The sequence below is a fragment of the Sapajus apella genome, unplaced genomic scaffold, assembly GCF_009761245.1.
Source record: "Sapajus apella isolate SASKATOON/1434 unplaced genomic scaffold, GSC_monkey_1.0 scaffold97, whole genome shotgun sequence".
In the NCBI taxonomy this organism is placed as follows: domain Eukaryota; kingdom Metazoa; phylum Chordata; class Mammalia; order Primates; family Cebidae; genus Sapajus; species Sapajus apella.
This window is the reverse complement of record NW_022437037.1, coordinates 4,958,992-4,979,874: the sequence shown is the minus strand read 5'-3', so window position 1 is coordinate 4,979,874 and position 20,883 is coordinate 4,958,992. Positions and strand designations below refer to the sequence as shown.

Genomic DNA, 20,883 nt, shown 5'->3' with positions numbered 1-20,883 from the left:
CTACACTTACAACAAATCCAACTGGACAGCACACACACACACACACATGCACGCACTTGAGCTATTGATCCAGACAGCCAGGAGCTTAGGTCTTTGACCGGTTGCTCAGAGAGGGACTGAGAGATTGCTCTCCGAGGCCCCTGGTCCTCGTTGGGAACTGATTTTCAAAGTGTCTTCCACTCAGGAAAATTCTTTTTTTTTTTTTTTTTTTTTTGAGTTAGAGTCTTGCTCTGTCACCCAGGCTGGAGAGCAGTGGCACAATAACAGCTCCCTGCAACCTCCGCCTCCAGAGTTCGAGTGATTCTCCTGCCTCAGCCTCCCAAGTGGCTGGGACCATGGGCGCGCACCACCATGGCCAGCTAATTTTTGTATTTTTAGTAGAGATAGGGGTTTCACTACGTTGGCCAGGCTGGTTACGAACTCCGGACCTCGGCCTCACAAAGTGCTGGGATTATAGGCATGAGCCATCATACCCAACCCACCCAGAAAAACTCTGTTCAAGCAAATTCACAGGCCAATCTGGGTCTATAAAAAATGATCAAAACAGAGGAGCTCTGACCAATCTGAAAGCTCCCCTTCCAGCCTCCCCTCCCAGCTATGTCCCCGCTGGGCTGACCCCAAAGCCTCCAGAGACCCAAGTACTTACCTGCCAACCCTAGGTGTCCCAGTGCTGGATTTTTACCTCAGACCCACCCCGGACCCACCCCAGGCCCCGAGTGCACACTCACCCCGCTCCGGCTTGGCCCAGGACTATACCAGCCCGTCGTAGAGGGACAGCGCCTGCACGATGGACGGGTCTGCCTTGGACCCTTCCTGGAACTCCTGCAGGGTCAGCTTCCCGTCGGCATTCTGAGAGCAGAGAGAGGTGGCTAAGGTGCAGGGCCTCCCAGGAGAGGGCTCTGGACAAGCGTGGCCCAGGGCTGGTCCCAAAAGCCCTTCCAAGGTTAGATCAGGAGAGAGGTGACGTGGCTCAGGGCCTACAAGCAACTTGCAGCGGACAGACCTCAGCACTCATGGTGGGGTGGCCTTGGGCCGTGGCCCACCTCTCTGGGCTTGTTTCTTCCCTGGGGATGGAGGGTAATTACCTGGCTTCCTCCGGGCCTTGGGGTGACAGCTCTGTGCCTGACCAACTGGAAATGCCCCGTAACTCCACACGTCATTGTCACTGCTATTAATCCCCATCAATGTTCGTAATCGACAAGGCTGAAAGTCTCATGCAGTTCTCTGGGGTCGCTCTTGGGAAGCATTTAAACTGCCCCTGGAGCAACCCACACCGGACCCTGGGAGACCCAGGAAGGGGCTGGGCATGGCTCAGACAGAGGGCATTTAGTGGGTCTCTTGGGGAGGGGACGGTTTGGGCCAGAATCTCTTCCCCTGGACCATCTCTCAAGGAAGCCAGTGAGACCACAAGAAAACGGCCACAGAGAGCACCCACATGACCTTGGGTATCCAGAGGAGACACGCACCAATGACAGCCCTGACGCACACCCCAGCCGTGCTCAGGGACCACTTGCTGTGCACACGACCCACGCTAAGCACGGAGCAACCCTCAGCGCATGGAACCCACACGGCCAACCCAAGAGGTGGGTGCTGCTCTCAGCCCCATTCTACCAGTGAGGAAACTGAGACTCTGTCACCTACCCAGGCCCCAGGACCGGGAAATGCTGAAGTCAGATTCACACCCCAGTCCATGTGACTACAGGATCTGTGCTGTCTCCCAAAATGAGGGAGACGCAGACAGCGGGGCGGTAAGGAGCGCACGGCATAAAGCCACATGGAGGCACACCATGAGAAACTCATTACTCCGTGTTCCTCACTCTGTCCATAAACCTTCGGATCATTACCAAGAGGCCAGCTGGGTCTGAGGCCAGCATGTCTCTACCAACCCTCTAACATTGGCTAAACTCCCTTTTTTAATTAAGAAAGTACAGGCCTCAGGCTCAAAGCTTTTAGGGCAAACAGCTGTCTCCAGCCAGAATGTAATAAGCAGCCCTGAGTTACAGGAATTTCTATGATATTTTTAATTTTGTATTTACTTTTTTTTTTTTTTTTTGAGACAGAATCTCACCGTCACGCAGGCTGGAGTACAGTGGCACAATCAAGGTTCACTGCGGCCTTGACTTCCCAGGCTCCAGCAATCCTCCCACCTCAGCCTCCCAAGTAGCTGGGATCACAGGTGCATACCACCATACCCAGCTAATTTTTTATTTTTTGTAGAGACGGGGTTTTGCCACGTTGCCCAGGCTGGTCTTGAACCCCTGAGCTCAAGTGATCCACTCGCCTCAGCCTCCCAAAGTGCTGGGGTTACAGATGTGAGCCACCGTGACTGGTCATTTTATATGATTTTACTGAAGGCAAGTAACACCTGGATTTCCTTAACATCAGTATTTCAAATTTCCATTTAAAAAGTTATTTTAGTTTAAAAAAAAGTTTGATTTAAAAAAGGATTCCTTTTATTTTTTTGGAGTCCTTTTTTTAGGCTTTTATTTTAGGTTCAAGGATGCATGTGCAGGTTTGTTATATAGGTAAATCCTGTGTGGTGGGGTTTGCCGTGCAGATGATTTTATCACCCAGATAATAAGCATAGTACCTGCTTCAATCCTCACACTCCTCCACCTTCTACCCTCAAGAGGGCCCCGGTGTCTACGGTTCCTTTTTTTTTTGAGACAGAGTCTTGATCTGTCTCCAGGCGCCAGCTTGGAGTGCAGTGGTGCAATCTCGGCTCACCGCAACCTCTGCCTCCCGGGTTCAAGCAATTCTCATGCCTCAGCCTCCCAGGTAGCTGGGACTACAAGCGCGCGCCACCATACCCAGCTAATTTTTGTATTTTTTTAGTAGAGACGGGGTTTCACCATGGTGGCCACGATGGTCTCGATCTCTTGACCTTGTGATCTGCCCGCCTCAGCCTCCCAAAGTACTGGGATTACAGGCGTGAGCCACCGTACCTCGTCCCCTTTTTTTTTTTTTTTTTTTTTTGAGACTCACTCTTGTGGCCCAGGTGGGAGTGCAGTGGTGTGATCTTGGCTCACTGCAACCTCCTCCTCCTGGGTTCAAGCAATTTTCCTGCCTCAGCCTCCCAAATAGCTGGATTACACGTTATGTGCCACCATGCCCAGCCAATTTTTTTGTAATTTTTTTTTTCTTTTTTTAGTAAAGACAGGGATTCACCGTGTTGGTCAGGCTGGTGTCGAACTCCTGACCTCAGGTGAGCCACCTGCCTTGGCCTCCCAAAGTACTGGGATTAGAGGCATGAGCCACCGTGCCTGGCCTATGGTTCCCTTTAAAGAAGGGTTTCTTAACCTCGGGCCTGTGGATAGAAGTCAGCAGGTCTGTGAACTTGGGGGGAAAAATCAGTCTTTCTTATCATCTAACCTCTAACTGAAATGTAGCTTTTCCTTCTATAGGAACCTAGATGATGGTCCCCAGCAGGACCTGCAGTCCCCGTGATCTGTCACAGGGGTCACAGGTATTTTCATAGCATCCCAGTTGCTGCAGACAGGACAGCTCCCAATTTTGGGGTTTGTCGGCCCGGCCGCTACATCTTAGTTAATGCGTTAAGAAGAGCAGCTCACAGAATGCTACATCACAGATTCTTTTTTAAAAATACTCTGACAGCTGTTTTCTAAAATAATCAGCTTCCTTTTTGATCTTGTGGATTTTATTTTATGCACTGAAAGCCATTATTCTGAGAAGTCTGTAGGCTTCTCCAGAATGCCAAAGGAGTCCATGGCAAACCAAAAAAAAAAAAAAAAAGCCTAAGGACTTTGGTTAATGAAAGAAAACACACCGGGCAAACTGACTTAAGACTCTGGACACTGGATGGGGCTGGCTGCTGACCGTGGATCTGCCACCAGGCCGTGCTGCCTGCCATGAGCCAGCCCCATAGGCAATGGCAGCAAAGCCAGGCCCAGGCTCCAGGGACCCCAATTCCTGCCCTGACCCTTTGCCTCCCAGGTCTGGGACCAGTCCCAGCCCCACCTCACCTTGTCCATCATGGCAAAGATCCGGTCCACTCTCTTTTCTGGAGTGTTCTCCTCCTCTGGGAGCTCCACGGTGTTCCCCTGCAGGGATGGATAAGGCAGGACTGGGGCCTTGCACCCTGGGATTTGGGCTCTTGGCCACACATTTGCCCCCCAGACCTGGCAGGTTCCAGATGAGAACCGCCTCCCTCCTCTTTCCCCTCCCCATCCCTGCCATTCTGCCCTGGAATATCCCGCACCCCAGCCCCACTATCTGCCAGCCCCTGCCTGCCTGCCTGCCCAGGCAGAGATGTACAGAACAGAACAGCTCAACCAGGGCCCCCCCGCTCCCACCCTGGGCAGGGGTATGGCCACACAGGCGCTGTCGCTCTCTCAGTCACTGGCTTTGCCCCTCCTGCCACCCCCCACCCCATGGGAACCGGCCTCTCACCACCATCTGATAAATGGCGTCCACAATGTCCAGCATCTCATTCCTGGTGATGTAGCCGTCGTTGTCCAAGTCATAGAGTTTGAAGGCCCCTGTAAGCAAGCAGCCAGCACTGAGTGATCCCCAGGCTGGGGCGGCTGGGAGGGGTCTTCAGCTCACCCCTCCTCTCTGTACCCCAACATGAAGTTAGAGACCAGACAGCCCATTCTTCATCAGGTCAACAAATATTTACATCAAGATAGGGACACACACACACACACACACACACACACACACACACACACACCATTACAACTAGGGTTAAAAATAAATAAAGCTGGGCGTGGTGGCTCACACCTGTAATCCCAGCACTTTGAGAGGCTGAGGTGGGTGGATTGCTTGAGCCCAGGAGTTCGAGACCAGCCTGAGCAACATGGCAAAACCCCATCTGTACAAAAATACAAAGATTAGCCAGGCGTGGTGGCATGTGCCTGTAGTTCCAGCTACTTGCGAGGCTTAGATGGGAGGATGGCTTGAGCCCAGGAGGTGAAGGTTATAATAAGCCGAGATCAAGCCATTGCACTCTAGCCTGGGTGACAGAGCAAGACCCTCTCTCTCACTTTGTCTCCCGCTCTCTCTCTCTCTCTCCATACATATGTATATATACACATACACACACACATACATATATATTAATTAATTACAAATAATGGGGCCAGGCACAGTGGCTCATGCCTGTAATCCCAGCACTTTGGGAGGCTGAGGCGGGCGGATCATCTGAGGTCAGGAGTTCGAGACCAGCCTGGCCAACATGGTGAAACCCCGTCTCTACTAAAAATACAAAAATTAGCCCGGCATGGTGGTGGGCACCTGTAATCCCAGCTACTTGGGAGACTGAGGCATGAGAATCACTTGAATTTGGGAGGCAGAGGTTGTAGTGAGCCAAGATCACACTACTGCACTCCAGCCTGGGCGACAGAGCAAGACTCTGTCCCTAAATAAATAAATAAAATAAAGGAAGGAGGTATTGGGCTGCCAGGGCCAAGGCCTCAGAGGCTGGAGCGGAGGGAGTAGGAAGCCAGGGGCCTGGGGTGTGGCCCAAAGGAGTCCACCCGCCACCCCACTCCCTCCCCCATTCCAGCCCCCGCCTCCTCCCCATGGTCCACTCAGCTCCTACAGTTATGCTGTGGCCCCGACAGTCAACATTAGATAATAAATACTGCATCATGAGAAGGAGCTTTTGCATAAATAAAATTCTCTTTTATTCCTACAAAAAAAAAAAAAAAAAAGCCAGGCACAGTGTCTCACGTCTGTAATCCCAACACTTTGAGGGGTCAAGGCAGGTGGATCATGAGGTCAGGAGTTCGAGACCAATCTGGTCAACATAGTAAAACCCTGTCTCTATTAAAAATACAAAAATTAGCTGGGCATGGTGGCACATGCCTGTAGTCCCAGCTACTCGGGAGGCTGAGGCAGGAGAATCACTTGAACCTGGGGGGTGGAGGTCGTGGTAAGCCAAGATCGTGCCACTGCATCCAGCCTGGACAACAGAGTGAGACTCCATCTCAATCAATCAATCATCAATAGAAACTGCAGGGTCTTCCGCTGCCGGCGGAATGAAGTGTGAAAGCCTTCCCCAGCAAGGAGCTCTGGCCACGTGGTTTCCATCTTCCCCACCCTTCACACTCCCTGCATTCCTGCTAATGCCGCCAGGGGCCTGAACAGCCTCCCTCCTGTCCTCCTCTCAGCCTCCCTCCATGGGCCTCGCACACGCGGGCCCCCTGCCTGGAGCCCTTGCACCCCTCCCCAGCTCCCCTCACCCCAGCCCAGCGCCTACCAGGCAGGTCCCCTCCTGCTCATGACTCCCTCTCTCCTCCTCATCTGCAGTTTCCAGAGGTTTCTGTAAATCCTGCTGCCACGCTAGACTGACAGCCACGAGAGCAGGACCTATCTATCTTATCCCCCAGTGGGTCCCTGGTACCAACACCTGGCTGCGTGCAGTCATCATTTGGTGAACGAACAGGTGAGTAAGTGAAGGAGTGAAAGCCGGAATCAAAGCAGTGGCTCTGAAAGAGGCGGGTCCGGCACTGAACTTGGGTCTTGGGTCCCCACTGCCCCTCCCGCTGCCCAGGTCTGCACCTACTCGAGTGTAGCCAAGGCTCCTGCCAGCCTCTGCCCGCAGCCCTCCCTGCCCACCTGCCTCAGCGAGCCTCCTTCCCGCTGCCGGCCACCTCCAGGAAACCCTCTGACCTGGAAGCGCCGACGTCTATGCTACTCTCTGAACCCGGGCCAGCTGGCCTGGCCTAGTTACTTGGCCATGTGAGGGCTACCTGCCCAGAGCCCAGGCCTGGCCTCCGTGGACAGACACAGCTGGGACACCATCTGCGGTCACTGCGGTGGGCGTCTGGTGCCCCTGCCTGGTGAGGGCTGAGGGCTGCCTCCCTCTTGCCTGGGCCCGCCAGCTGCTGCCCCACAGGGCCGAAGGGGCTGGACTTACACCGCAGCTTCTCATCCAGGGTCCCCCTCGAGGTCACCGACAGCGCCTGGATGAACTCGGAGAACTCGATCCGCCCGTCCTGACAGGAGAGAGAGGGGATGGCCTCGGTCAGTGCCGCCAGGCCACCGGGTCAGGCTGAACCCCGGAGGCGGGCGAGGGGCAGTCACAGGCTCCAGACACTGTGGCCAATGAACACAGGTGGAGAGGGCAGGCTCGAAGGGATGGGGGGCAAGAGGCGAGGAGAGGGCCAGGAGCAGAGGCTGGGGGACTGGGTGGGGGTTAGAAGTAGGAGGGGCCGGGAGGGAGGGACAGGAAGAGGGGCTGAAACTGAACAGAGAGGCTGACTCCACTCCTGACGGAAGAAGGTGCCAGAAGCACAAACACCTGCGCCCCTCTCGGCGACGGCACCTGGAAACCCCTCGGCCTGGAGCTGTGCGCTCACGGGCTTTTGCAGAGGGAGGGCCACTGCAGGCTGTTCAATTCCGCCTGTTGTTTGCAAATAAGAAACTAAGGCCAAAGAAGGGAAGAGCCCTCCCCAGGGTCAGGAGTGTTAGTGCCAGCCTGGGGGAACCTGGGAGAAGGTGGGGTGTGACAGAATAGAAACCTTCTCGGTGCCAGCAGCAGGGGGTTCAGGGACAAGTGACAGTCAATCCACCCTCAAATGCTACTGCCGGACAGAACTGGGGTCATCGCAGAAAACCCAACAGCGGTCGGTGCAGCCACTGCCCGAAGGGAACACGAGCTATCACATGGTGAGTCCTGAAAACGTGATGCTCAGTGGAAAAAGCCAGGAACAAAAGATCCTATAGCTTATGATTCCCAGAGCCTCAGTTTCCTGACCTACAATGTGGGCATTAAAGTACCCAGACCCCAGGTGCTTGTAAGGCCTCATTAAAAATAATCCATGTATGGTCGGGCACGGTGACTCACACCTGTAATCCCAGTACTTTGGGTGGCCGAGGCAGGTGGATCATCTGAGGTCAGGACTTCGAGACCAGCCTGGGCAACACGGTGAAACCCCATCTCTACTAAAAATACAAAAATTAGCTAGGCGTGGCGGCAGGTGCCTGTAATCCCAGCTACTCGGGAGGCTGAAGCAGGGGAAATCACTTGAACTCGGGAGGCAGAGGTTGCAGTGAGTTGAGATTGCACTACTGTACTCCAGCCTGGGTGACAGAGCGAGACTCTGTCTCAAAAAAAAATCCATGTGAAGAGCTTATGCATAATAAATGTTCAGTAAATATTGGTTATTATTATTAATCGTTAGTATCACTGGAGGCATTTGCATTTATGCTTGTAAGAGAAATGTCAGGGTGTACATACATATATATAAGTGTATACATGCATGTGTGTACATGGTATACGTGTGTGTGTATATGTGTGTCTCTGTGTGTACATGTGTGTGCACTTGCAAATCCATGCATTATGCATATGTGTGTTTGTGTGAACTGTGAGTATACATGTGTTCATGTGTGTGTACTGTATGAGCATACATGTGTATTCGTGTGTACACTGTATAAGCACAGATGCATGTTCATGTGTGTGCACTGTATGAGCATAGATGTGTTCGTGTGCACTGTATGAGTATACATGTGTGTTCATATGCATCTCCCTGTATGTGTGCCTGTGTGTGTGCATGGTATTCGAGTGTATGTGCACATACACCTTTGTGTGAGAGCTTAGATGTGCATGACAGTGCATGAGTGGGTGTACATATGTGTGAACATGTGTTTGCATGCATTTGGATGCATCTGTGTTTATCGTGTGTGTATCTGCATGTGTACATGTGCATGCATTTATGTGCAACTGTGTATGTGTGCATGCCAGCATGCCCTTGTGTGTGTTTCTTTTCCAGAGGGAACATCAGCAGGATAGCGTGGGTGTGGAGACGCTGCAGGTGCCCACGGGAGCTGAGCCAGCTGCTGCGGGAGGGAAGAGGCTCTGGGCTGCCTCGGGACCCATCCATCCCCAGCTCACCTTGTTTTCGTCAAAGACGTTAAAAACAAATGTGGCAAACTTGGTGGGGTCTCCGAACGGGAAGAATTGCTTGTAGATCTTCTGGAAGCCTGCTGCATCCAGCTGCCCACTGGGGCAATCCTTGATGAAGCCTTTATACCTGGAGGCAGCAGACCAGGCCAGAGAGGGTAAAAGAGATGCCAACATCACCCACCTACCAACATCGCCCACCCAGGGCCCAGGAAAGCTGTGGCTCCTTGTTCAAAGAGATGGTGCCACATGGGGCTGTGGGCACAGGCCCAGACTTGACAGGCATGGGCACAGTCCCACCTCTGCCTCTCACTACGGTGTGACCTTGGATACAGACTTCACCTCTCTGAGCCTCGTCTGCATGAGGGGGTTAAGAGCTGACATAGGAATTAACCCAGATACTGCACACAGAGTGAGCATGTGGCCACCCAACCCTGTGCTACACCCAAGGGGGCTAAGAGTCACATGAATGGCATCCCAGAAGCCGCATGCCTGCGCAAGACCCTCCCACCTCCCCGCCTTCTCCGCTGAGCCCCTCCTGGCATCACAGCCGGGCAGGCTGCTGCTGGGTGCTGGTGGGTAGACCACCATATGGAGCCGGCAGCTGGCCCCTCCCACATGCCCACACCCCGCCCCTCAGCCTCTGTTACCAGGGAACTGGGTAAACAGCATGGAGGGACACTGGCTGTTCCGACCGGACTCGTCTGCCCTACAGTCCTGGTGCCCAGCACAAGATCCTCCAGATCCCCAGGCGGCTGACGGTAGGATGGCTTTGCACCCCCAATCCCAAACCCAATCTCTGCCATTCACTAGCTGTACAACCTCAAGCAAACGCCCTCACCTGTTTCCTCATCTATAAAAAGGGATGGTTCTCACACCCATCTTGTTGTGCATATAACCACAGGGCTCGGCACAAAAACGGGTCAATAGTGTGAACTTTAGACCTGTGAACTTAAATATGTGTTGTTCTAAACCAGTTCGCAAGCTGGCTCCTGTGTGCAGTTGAACCATTCCTCCCGCCCCACCACAGGGGTCACACACTCCTCAGGGGACGATTCCTTCCACAACGGGAAGCCAGAGAAAGCAGTCAGCTGTCACCAACACCAGCTATTACCTTTGCAGGGCCGGACCCAACTGGGAACTCTGCACACCTTATTCTCCCAGAATGCTCCTAACAGCCCTATGAGAAGGTACTGGAAGGAAGCTTTGTTTTTTTTTGTTGCCCAAGATGGAGTGCAGTGGTGTGATCTCAGCTCACTGCAACCTCCACCTCCTGGGTTCAAGCAATTCTCCTGCCTCAGCCTTCTGAGTAGCTGGGATTACAGGCATATGCCACCACATCCAGCTAATTTTTGTATTTTTAATAGAGACGGGGTTTCACCATGTTGGCCAGGCTGGTCCCAAACCCCTGACCTCAGGTGATCTGCCCGCCTCAGCCTCCCAAAGTGCTGGGATTACAGGCATGAGCCATGGTGCTAGGCTGAGGAAGCTCATTTGAAAGATGCCGAAACAGGCTCAGAGAGAGGAAGATATTTGAAGTCCTCGAAGCCCAGGCTACAGAGGAGGTGGAGATCAAAGGTGAATGCTGAAAAGGCCAATGCTCAGGAAGCCAGATCACCGCAGACTTTCACACCGCCCCCCGATCCCCCTTCAGTGTGACCCACACAAAGCCTCCACCCTTCCCTCCAACACCAGAGCGGGTTCTGGGATGACTGCACAGGAAATGCATGTGGCGCTGTGATTAGGGTCCATCCAGAGAGGGCGCACGTGGAAAAGCCACCGTCCCCCTCCCCAGTAAAGAGGAATCTAAGGGACTGGAATGGGTCCTGGGCACACGAGGACCTGAAGGGACATGCAGGGCACCCAAGGGTGGGACCCTTGAACATTCTGCGGCCTGAATGGCGAAGCTCAGGCACCCAGCCTCCCGCCAGTACTGTGGCTGCTGCTGACGGGGTGAGGGCGGTTAAGTTGGGGAGGAGGATGGGGGAGGGCAGAGAAGATGGGGTGGGATGTGGGAGGGAGAGGAGTTCTTCTTTAAGAAGACCACAGTGGGCACATGACCGTCCTGGCAGTGCCCACAGCAAGCAGGAGGCCGTGAATAGGCCAGCCCTCTGCACCTTTTCCTGTCCCTACCCCAGAACACCTTGAAGGGTGCTACAGACCCAGGGAGGTAGGTCCCGCTCAGGAACCACCGGCCTTTGTAGCAACCCATGACAGCAGCCCAATCCTGGGCACTGTGAGACTGGGTGGTGCCCCCTCAACTTGCCCTGCATACCCCCGGCGGCCGGCCCAACCATCCCATTTCACAGATGTGGGCGCTGAGGCACGGAGAGGTCAGGAGATTCATCCACAGCACCTCGTGAGACTCGGAGCTGGCCCTGCTTCTCCTGTCCTTTGCCCTGCCGGCCAGCCTGCGACCCCAGCATCCATCCCTCCTGTGCAGGTGATGACCACAGGCCCACCCAGAATCCCTGCAGCCTGGCGCGACTCTCGGGGTCTACTGGCCTCTGCTCAGCCCTAAGATCTGTTCTGAGCCCCTGCTTGGATCAGCCAAGCAAGAAGGAAGCAAAGCAGGACAGAGTCAGAAAACCACAGGTGTGAGGCCAGGCGTGGAGGCTCACACCTGTCATCCCAGCACTGTGGGAGTCCAAGGTGGGTGGATCCTTTGAGGTCAGGAGTTCAAGACCAGCCTGGCCAACAGGGTGAAACCCCATCTCTACTAAATATACAAAACTTAGCCAGGCCTGGTGGTGCAGGTCTGTAATCCCAGCTATTCAGGAGGCTGAGGCAGGAGAGTCACTTGAACCTGGGAGGCAGAGGTTGCAGTGGCCAAGATCATGCCACTGTGGATCTCAAGTCCCTTCCCACAGCAGGAGGAAGGGACACAGCCACCCCCACTCCCAGCCCTTAAAGCTGCCTTCTCCCTGCTTCCTCCCAGTCTCTTCTGTTTCAGCCTGGCCCATGACCCCAGAACCCCAGGCCGGGATGGGCCCCTGGGCAGCGGGGGAAACATGCCTGGCACCAGGACATAATGACCCGTGTGGGGACACACCCAGCTGTCCCCAGACCTCCCTGAATGTCAGGTGGATACTTCTTCATGCAAACCTTCTAACTTATCCACAATAGGTCTGTGCTACTTGAGTGATTCTAAAAGGTTATTAAAAACAATAAAGACAAAACAAAAGGCACCCAAAGGTGTCCCTGCAGATGGCTCACAGGGGCCACTCTAAGGAGAGGGAGGCTGTACAGTCTGTGTAGCACGCGGCTGTGGAAGGCGGGCAGCGAGGGTCAGTGCGGAGGGAAGCCAGCCTCAGTGGGGAGCCTTCGGGGGCCTATCCGGTTACCACTGCCGAGTTTATCACTGTGGGGCCCCAGCCCCCTTCTGTGCCATTAGCAGGGCTCCAAGAAGCCCCCCTTGAAGCAACGCCCATGAGGCGGTGCCCAGCCTGCTGTTCCAGCTTCCTCCTCCCAGACGCCGCATACCCCACACCCAGACTTCGGATAGGCTCCTCTGAGCCCTCTTCTCACTCGGCCTCAACCTGTCCCCTGACCCCTGCCCCAGGTCTTTGGCCTGCCTGGCCCAGCTGTAGCCAGAATCCCTACACCACGATATCTGATCAAGTTCCTCGGTGAGTCCTCGTCCTGCCCCCGCATCAGCCTGCCCAGTCATTCAGCAGGAACACCCTGCCCTGGAGGCCTCCTGCAACTCAGTTTCTACCCACGGAGCCCTCACCCTGCTTGCTGGTGGTAAAGCCTCACTTTTCCTTGCATTCAGGGTTGAGCCCCTCTCTCCAGGGTTGAGATAGTCCTGACACCTATTGCAAGAGTCCTGAATGAAGCCTTCCTGACTTCTTTGTTTGCTTGTTTGAGATGGAGTCTTGCTCTGTCGCCAGGCTGGAGTACAGTGGTGCAATCTCGGCTCACTGCAACCTCCACCTCCTGGGCTCACTCAAGTGAATCTCCCGCCTCAGCCTCCCAAGTAGCTGGGATTACAGGCGCCTGCCACCATGCCCAACTAATTTTTGTTTTTAGTAGAGACAAGGTTTCAACATGTTAGCCAGGATGATCTCAAACTCCTGGCCTCGTGATCCACCTGTCTTGGCCTCCCAAAATGCTGGGATTACAGGCAGGAGCCACTGCACCAAGCTGATGTTGCTTCTTTTAGGAAGTCGGCCCAGCCGGTCTGAGGCCTCGGGGCCTCCTCTACTCCCCTGCCCGCTTGTCCATCCCAGTAGAGTGGACCACGCTACACCATATGCGCCTCCCGCCCAGAACCCACTGGAATGCAGGCTCCCGACACCCCTGTGCCCTGATGGCCCGCGTGAGGCCTGGCATGTACTGTGGGCCTGGCGCATGTTTGTCCGGTGAGCTGAATGAATAAACACACAAATTGCCAGGCAGGGGCAGAGGGAGCCAGAGCCCACATGTCTGACTCCTTCTTCCTGAGCCCCTTGGAACAAGGACCCCCAGAGACCCCAGCTGGGACCTAAGTGCTCTGTGGGTACAATAAGAAAGCCACTGATGCATGGCCAGGCACGGTGGCTCACGCCTGTAATTCCAGCACTTTCGGAGACAGAGGTGGGGGGATCACCTGAGGTCAGGAGTTCCAGACCAGCCTGGCCAACATGGCGAAACCCCGCCTCTACTAAACATACAAAAATTAGCTGGGCCTGGTGGTGTAGGTCTATAATCCCAGCTACTTAGGAGGCTGAGGCAGGAGAATCACTTGAACTCAGGAGACGGAGGTTGCAGGGAGCCGAGATCACGCCACTGCACTCCAGCCCAGGTGATAAAGTGAGTGAGACTCCATCTCGAAAGGAAAAGAAAAAAGAAAAGAAAGACAGTGATGAGCTTCCACCCTCTGTGTATGGAGACCGGCCTAGAGAGGGAGACAGGCCGAAAGTCACACAGCAAGTCACCAGCAGAAACAGGGCGCAGACACAGGCTCCTGCCTCCCAGGCTCCCTGCTTCACCCGCCCCTCCGGCAAGCCAGGCTGCACCGCCCCCGTGTAAGCGCATGGGTAAAGCGACTGCTACCCAAACATTACGTAAGTCCCTGTTCATCATCAGAAGGTGGAGGAGGGAGCCTGCCTCAAACGGAGCAGAGAGACGGGGTGGGGGGGTCTGAACCCTCCCAGACACCCAGCCGCCCCCAGGCCTCTACCACCCCACAGATCACCGCAGCTCCGAGGCTGCGATTTCACACCACAGTCCCAGCCCGACATGCCACCCATCTGCCACCGGCTAGCTGAGTCAGGACACCCCAAAGCAGCCACACACCCCCTCCTGCAGTGGGCACCCGAGTGAGCTGCTGGCTGAATGACGAAGACCATGCCCAAGAATCTTGTGCCCAGGATGCCTGAGAGATGTGACTCCATCCTCACCCCTGGTCCAGGGTCAGGTTCCCACAGGCCCGGGCCTCCTCCCTCCCCTCCCACCAGTCCCTCCCTCTCACCTGCAGACATGCTGCCGCCAGACCTGCTCTGGTGCTGGGACACGGGCCTGTGCTCTAGGCCTGGCCCAAACCTGTCGTGCTGGGGGGAGGACCCTGAGCAAACCCATTCCCCACAATGGCCCTCGGTTTCCCTGTGAGTAAAGTAAGTGGCTCATGCTAGATCAGGGTCCCACCCCACCTGTCCTGTGCACGGTAGACATTCAGCATTGTCCCCAGCCTCTACCACACAGATGCCAGTAGCACCCCCTCCCCAAGTGAGGCCAACCCCGAGTGTCTCCAGACACTGCCAAATATCCCCTCGGGGGCAGAAGCATTCCGGTTGAGAACCGCTGAACCAGATGGTCTCTGGGGACCCCCACAAGCTCTGGGGATCTGCCATAGCATCTGATTCTAACAGCTATTCAGGAGACTCACTGACAGCCAGGCACAGGGCGGGGTGCTTTCCAGGCATGATTCTGCCCAATCGCCCCAACATCCAGGAGATGAGGCCAATCCCGCCCACTTTACCAAAGGAGAAACTGAGGTTTCTGGAGGTGAAGGCCCTCCTGGCTCAGGGCCTCCATGCAGATGTCTTCTGCGGGGTCTGCTCTTCCCTTCCTCCTCACCTGCCTGACTCCGCGTGCCACCTCCTTCTCAGAAGGAAGAGCATCTCCTTGAGAGAAGCCCCTCTGACCACCCAGGCCAAGTCACGCTCCAGGACACACTCCCAGCACCCCATCCACAGGCTGGGCCTTGGTGGCCACTCGAGCAGCTGTGCCTCGGGAATGATTTGAGTGACATGTGTAGTGACAGGCCAGTGCCCCATATGTGCCATGGAGGAAGGAATACTATCTTCTAGTTCACCTCCAAACCTGTACCGCCCACTCCTGTGCCTGGCACATAATAGCTGCTCAGCTAATGTCAGAGTCATACAGCTATCCAACGAGGTGGCCAGGACCAGAGCCCAGACTCCAGAATGGGAGCCACCTCTGTGCTTGGTACCGGGAAGGGGAGAGAGGGGCCGGCTCTCCTGGCCCTGCCCACCTCTCTGACAGGCCGATGGAGGCCAAAAGTCCTTGGTGGGCCTGTTTTCCTCCACATCTTCTGCTTGATTCCAGACCCACAGTGGAAGGGACAGGAGTCCCAGCATCCATGCTGGCTCAGGCTAGGCCGGGGGATGGAGTAGAGATGGTACCAGGAGTAACCAGTTATCCGAAGTCTCCCTGCAGATGGGCGACTCAAGGGGCTCTGCATGGTCAGGGGTTCAGGGCAGGATCTCAGGGTCCAGCCCCAGCATCTCCAGGCTCCACAGGATGGATGGCTCTGGGGGTCCACCATGCAGGCCCCCACTTCGGACAAGTGCTTCATGTACGCAGGAGAAAGGAGTGGCAGGGGGTCCCTGCGGTTACTATCATTGCAATTGTGAATCTCCGTGATTGTTTTCACTGGCAGCATTAAGTGTGCAGGAACTCTGTAATATGAAACAGAAGGCCAGGCGGGTGGCTCATGCCTGGAATCCCAACACTTTGGGAGGCCGAGGCGGGAGGATCACTTGAGCCCAGGAGTTCGAGACCAGTCTGGGCAACATAGCAAGACCCCATCTCTCTACAAAAAAATAAACAGAAAAAATTAGTGGAGCCGGGCTCAGTGGGTTGTGCTTGTCCTCCTAGCTGCTTGGGCGGCTGAGGGAGGAGGAGCCCTTGAGCCCAAAAGTTCGAGGTTGCAGTGAGCTATGATCATACCACTACACTCCAGCCTGGACAACAAAGCCAGACCCTACCTCAAAAAAAAAAAAAAAGAAAAGAAAAAGAAAAAGGGGCTATACATATATGTATGTATTTTTAAGTTTAAGAAATTGAAAAAGAAGGACGCAGCCTTCAGGCCTGGCTTGATCCTACCCCCCTCTTGACCTGCGTGTGATCCAGGGCAGGTGAGGGTTCTCCTTGGAGTCTCGGTTTCCTCATCTGTGAGGTGGGAGCCAACCTCACACCTTCCTTCCAGGCCCTGAGTGTGCCTGGACAAATGAGCTGAGACTGTTAACACCACAGGACGTTCTGAGCACTGGCCACGTCCCAAGCCCTGGCCTACGACTTCCCCCAACACCACAGCCAGCTGCCAGGCACAGCCCATACCCCGTTACCTCATCCCACGAACTGTGCCAGGAAGAAGGTTCCACCATACCCTCCCAAGTCCCCCACTCCAGCCCCACAGGAAGTCCTTCCCCGCCTTTTTTTTTCTTCAAGACTGGGTCTCAGCCATGGCCCAGGTTGCAATGCAGGGGTGAGAGCTCAGCTCACTACAACCTCTGCTTCCCGGGTTCAAGCCATTCTCCTGCCTCGGCCTCCTGAGTACCTGGGACTACAGATGCCCATCACCATGCCCAGCTAAGTTTTATATTTTTAGTAGAGATGGGGTTTCAGCATGTGGGCCAGGCTGGTCCCAAACTCCTGATCTCGTGATCCACCTGCCTCAGCCTCCCAAAGTGCTGGGATGACACATGTGAGCCGCCATGCCTGGCCAGGAAGTCCTTCCTTTTTTCACTTGCCATCCAGTAACACAGGAAGCCCTTCCTAATACCCAATCTCCTCGTACATGGGCACCAAGATCCCTCACTGCCCCTCCCACCCAGTAATTCAGCCCGAGATGTTTATACAGAAGCCACACCCCACACAACCTTGTTCATGAACAGGGTCTTAACTCTTTGGAGGCCAGAAACCCCTTTGGGGATTAGAGAAAGGCCATGATGCCAGGCCTCAGAGGCAGGCCCAGGCTGTGAAGAGCCGAGCCTGCGGTCCCCAGCCACCGGAGGCTGGAGTTCCTGATGTGCCTGACTGCGTTTGGGAACCAGCTCATCAAGACAGGGTAGACATGAGAAAAGAAAATCCTAGATTCAACAACGGCATTCTCACGCTCCTTTAAAAGGGAAAGGGAGAAAAGAAATCTGTCATTTCATAAAAATCCTGAAACCTGACTGCCACTTTCAAAACACTTCCCACTCCCGCGCTGGGGGTCCTCCCCAAGACTCCCACCTTCTCTTCCCCCCATAGCACCAGGCTGGATGAATGCCCTTGTCCACCAGGAGACTCCAAGCACCTCACCTCCCTCAGTCCCTGATGCCCCCCAGCAATTGGCACTGGCCTGGCACAGACTAGGTGCTCAGTAAAGACATACTGATGAATCAGTGAACAAAAGTAACGAATGACTAAATGCTCCCAGGACACATGGCTCCAACTCCAGTTTGGCCTCTAGTTCTCTGAGGGCCTGACCAAGCCCCTGGACTTCTGGGCCTCAGTTTCCCAAAGCCCCAGTCCTCTAGGACTTCCCTGAATTCGCTACTCTCAGCTCCTGCTGAGAGGCCACCCTGCATCTCCTGCCATGCAGACGATACTGCGGCAGCTGCTCTCTGCAATGCAAAAGGTGGGACAGAGATCGCTAGACGGATAAATCATGAAGCATAACCCCAGGTGCAATCAGCCAGGCGCAGCAGGGACGGGCACAGCAGCAGCCTCAGCAAATTATTCTCCCATTATCTCTTCAAACAACTCCCTCCAGTGGCACGCCCCTCACAGCACTCCCTGGAGTGCTGGAGACCCAGAAGAGGATCCCAAACAGCCACGAGATGACTCCTCTTCCTTTCTCTCCCCCACCCCACATAGCCTCCGGTTTTATGGGTTTCCCAGAGCAAGAAAGCAAGAAGCTGGCAGGTCTGAGCCCCAATATTCGGGACCACGGAGGCAGATCGAGCTGGACCCAGATTCCACACACACACACAGCTGTATGACCTGGGCCAGGGTCTCCACCCTTGTGAGCCTCAGTTTCTTCATCTGTAAAATGGGGCTGCTCCTCGGATTCTCAGCCCGGCACCATTCCATCAGCACAGTGCCTGCCCACAGGAAAGCCCCGTGTGTGTCACTGAGGGGCCACCTCCATACCCACTCTGCATGGGGCGGCCCAGAACCAACAGCTGGCGCTGTGGACATGAGTACAGCATTCCTCCCGCTTCCACCCACTACTTTTGCTATCAGAGTGCTGGGATGTTTGGCTGTCACAAAAGTAATAAAAGCCATTGCAGAGTCGGGCGTGGTGGCCAGGCCTGTAATCCCAGCACTCTGGAAGGCCAACGTGGGCAGATTTCTTGAGGTCAGGAGTTCAAGACCAGCCTGGCCAACATGGTAAAACCCTATCTCTACTAAAAATACAAAAAAAAAAAAAAAATTAGCTGGGCATGGTGGTGCACAACATCTGTAATCCCAGGTACTTAGGAGGTGGAAGCAGGAGGATTGCTTGAATCCAGGAGGCAGAGGTTGCAGTGACCCAAGATCACACCACTGCTCTCCAGCCTGGGTGACAGAGCAAGACTGTCTCAAAAAAAAGTTGCAGAAAATTTGGAAAATAGGACCCATAATCCAGCAGAGGACCCCACACGTCACACCCACGTGCAGCCTCAGCCTGCGGCCACCCCATCTTTCTTCTCTGCCCACATTTTCCCATCATGGACTGCGGCCTGACGATGGTGTGTGACCCTGCTGCCTCCACTCAGGATGACATCCTCATCACTTTGCAGGTGATTACAAAGCTCACCATCACCTCCCTGGGCCTCGGGCGTGCCATCTCTTAGCAGCCCTCATTGTGGTTCCTGATCGCCTACGATGGTGAATCGGACTTGAGGAGCAGGAACTGAGATAATCAAGAGAACAATGGATGGGGGAGCCAGAGGTGCCGGGCTCCTGCAGACCCTGAAGCTGGCGGTGGACACCGATGCTGGCTCTGCCTCTCCAAGTCTCCAGCTTCCTCCCTCTGCCAAACATGGACAACTGCATCAGCAGCTCAGAACGGGGAGGCACTGAGGAGCTGGCCCCATGGGATGCCCAGTTTGGAGCCTGGTGCAGGGTGAGCATGCCCAGCCAGCCTGGCCTGGGCCTCCCATTGCTGTGCCCTGGCCTGTGCTCTCCTGGGGGCCTTGGGGACTGGGGACCCGACCAGCACTGGAGCGCGAGTTCTAGCCCAAGCTCTACTTCTACTGACTTTGTGGCCTAGAACAAATCACAGAATCACTTTAGACCCTGTATGGCAGCTGCTAAATGTCAGCACAAACCCAGATGACCCTGGACTGTGCAGGGCAGACGGGACCTCCTCTCTGAGCAGCTGACTGGGGGCAGAGGTGTGGCTACCGAGACCAAAGGAGCCATGCTGAAACTGGAGGCGGCAGGAACAGCAAAGGGAACAGCAGGGATGGAGGCTCTGAGGCAGGATGAGCTCTGCATGGGTGAGGGACAGCAAGTGTGGCAGCGCACAGTGCCCCAGGGGAAACGGTGAGGTCAGGAGCTCAGGGAGGGGCCAGGCAAGGCGCTAAGGCTTTCTGCTAAGTGCAGTGGGAAGTCACAGAGGGCTGGTTCCATTTTCCAGAGCTCTAGCAGAGGCTGTGTGGAGCCAGCACAGCAGAGCCAGCGTACGCAGGCAGCAGCCCAGCGAGGCCGAGGTGGCGGCCCACTGCAAACCAGGGGCTCAGACCGCTGTGAGCAGGGGCAGGGATGAGAGGCAGGATCTGCCGTCTGGGGAAGGCAGGCTGGTCGGGCAGAGGAGCTGGACACGAGCAAGGGAAGGAGAGGGCTCATAATATGTGTGTGGAAAAGAGGGGAGCTCCATACGTGTGATGAAGAAAGAGACACGGAAGCCATCAAAGCCGCTTCCACAGCTGGAACTGCCCCAACGCTTCTCAGGCAGGAGAGGAAAACTATACCCATTGGGGCCCACTGCTCCCTGAATGTCCCTCCATCCCGCTGCCGCTCCCGCCCGGGATGGCTGGGCCCTCCACTGCCCTCCCTGACAGCCTGGGCTCAGGAACCCCGAGTTTTCCCAAGAGAGGAGCAGGCATGGGCAGAGTCACTGGCTGCCAGGCATCTGAGAGTGGTTCAGAACAAAAACAGGGCCAGGCACGGTGACTGACGCCTGTAATCCCAGCACTTTGGGAGGCCGAGGCAGGTGGATCCCCTGAGGTCAGGAGTTTGAGACCAGCCTGGCCAACATGATGAAAGCCCATCTCTACTAAAATTACAAAAATTAGCCAGGCCTGGTGGTGTGCGCCTATAATCTGAACTACTCAGGAGGCTGAGGCAGGAGAATCACTGGAATCCGGGAGGCAGAGGTTGCAGTGAGCTGAGATCGTGCCACTGCACTCCGGCCTGGGCAACAGAGCAAGACTCTATCTCAAAAAAGAAGAAAAAAAAAAAGAATAAGCAGGAGCCATGGTGAGAATATGCCCTCTGAAAATGGGCCAGGGTGTTTGGGACGCAGGTGCTCATCTCATTTGCCTTCTGTGCAAAGGACAGAGGGGACGGTGAGCCCGGCGAACCTGGCCTGTGAGTAGGCGGGCTTGTGTTTCAGTCCCGGGTTAACCAATGAGGTTTAGGACAATCAAGGAATAGCAAAGTGGTTTATTTTGTGTGGTGACAGCAGTTCCGCTGGCTCCCAGAGCACAGAGCAACGCACTCTGTGATCTGTCATTGATGTCTGCCACGTGCACAGGAGGGCAGAGTGTCACCGTCTAACCATCCCTGGTCTAGCGTTGTCTGGAGGGGAT

At 55.2% G+C, this 20,883-nt stretch overlaps 1 protein-coding gene and 1 long non-coding RNA gene across 3 annotated transcripts in view; both read right to left on the bottom strand.

The window, feature by feature from the left end:
• Positions 1–20,883, bottom strand: part of NCS1 (neuronal calcium sensor 1) — a 62,690-nt gene that overhangs the window by 6,657 nt on the left and 35,150 nt on the right. For both annotated transcript variants that reach the window (XM_032257600.1, XM_032257599.1), the window contains exons 3-7: positions 8,861–8,999; positions 6,884–6,962; positions 4,411–4,499; positions 3,984–4,061; positions 729–849 (exon numbers count right to left, since the gene is read on the bottom strand). In XM_032257600.1, the coding sequence (XP_032113491.1) occupies positions 751–849; positions 3,984–4,061; positions 4,411–4,499; positions 6,884–6,962; positions 8,861–8,999 (484 nt within the window). In that variant the 3' untranslated portion in view covers positions 729–750. The remainder of the gene's footprint in view (positions 1–728; positions 850–3,983; positions 4,062–4,410; positions 4,500–6,883; positions 6,963–8,860; positions 9,000–20,883) is intronic.
• On the bottom strand, positions 16,843–18,402 carry LOC116535981. The gene is made up of 2 exons (XR_004262421.1): positions 17,149–18,402; positions 16,843–17,112 (listed from the first exon to the last, which is right to left on the bottom strand). It is a non-coding gene; the product is annotated as an uncharacterized LOC116535981 (long non-coding RNA).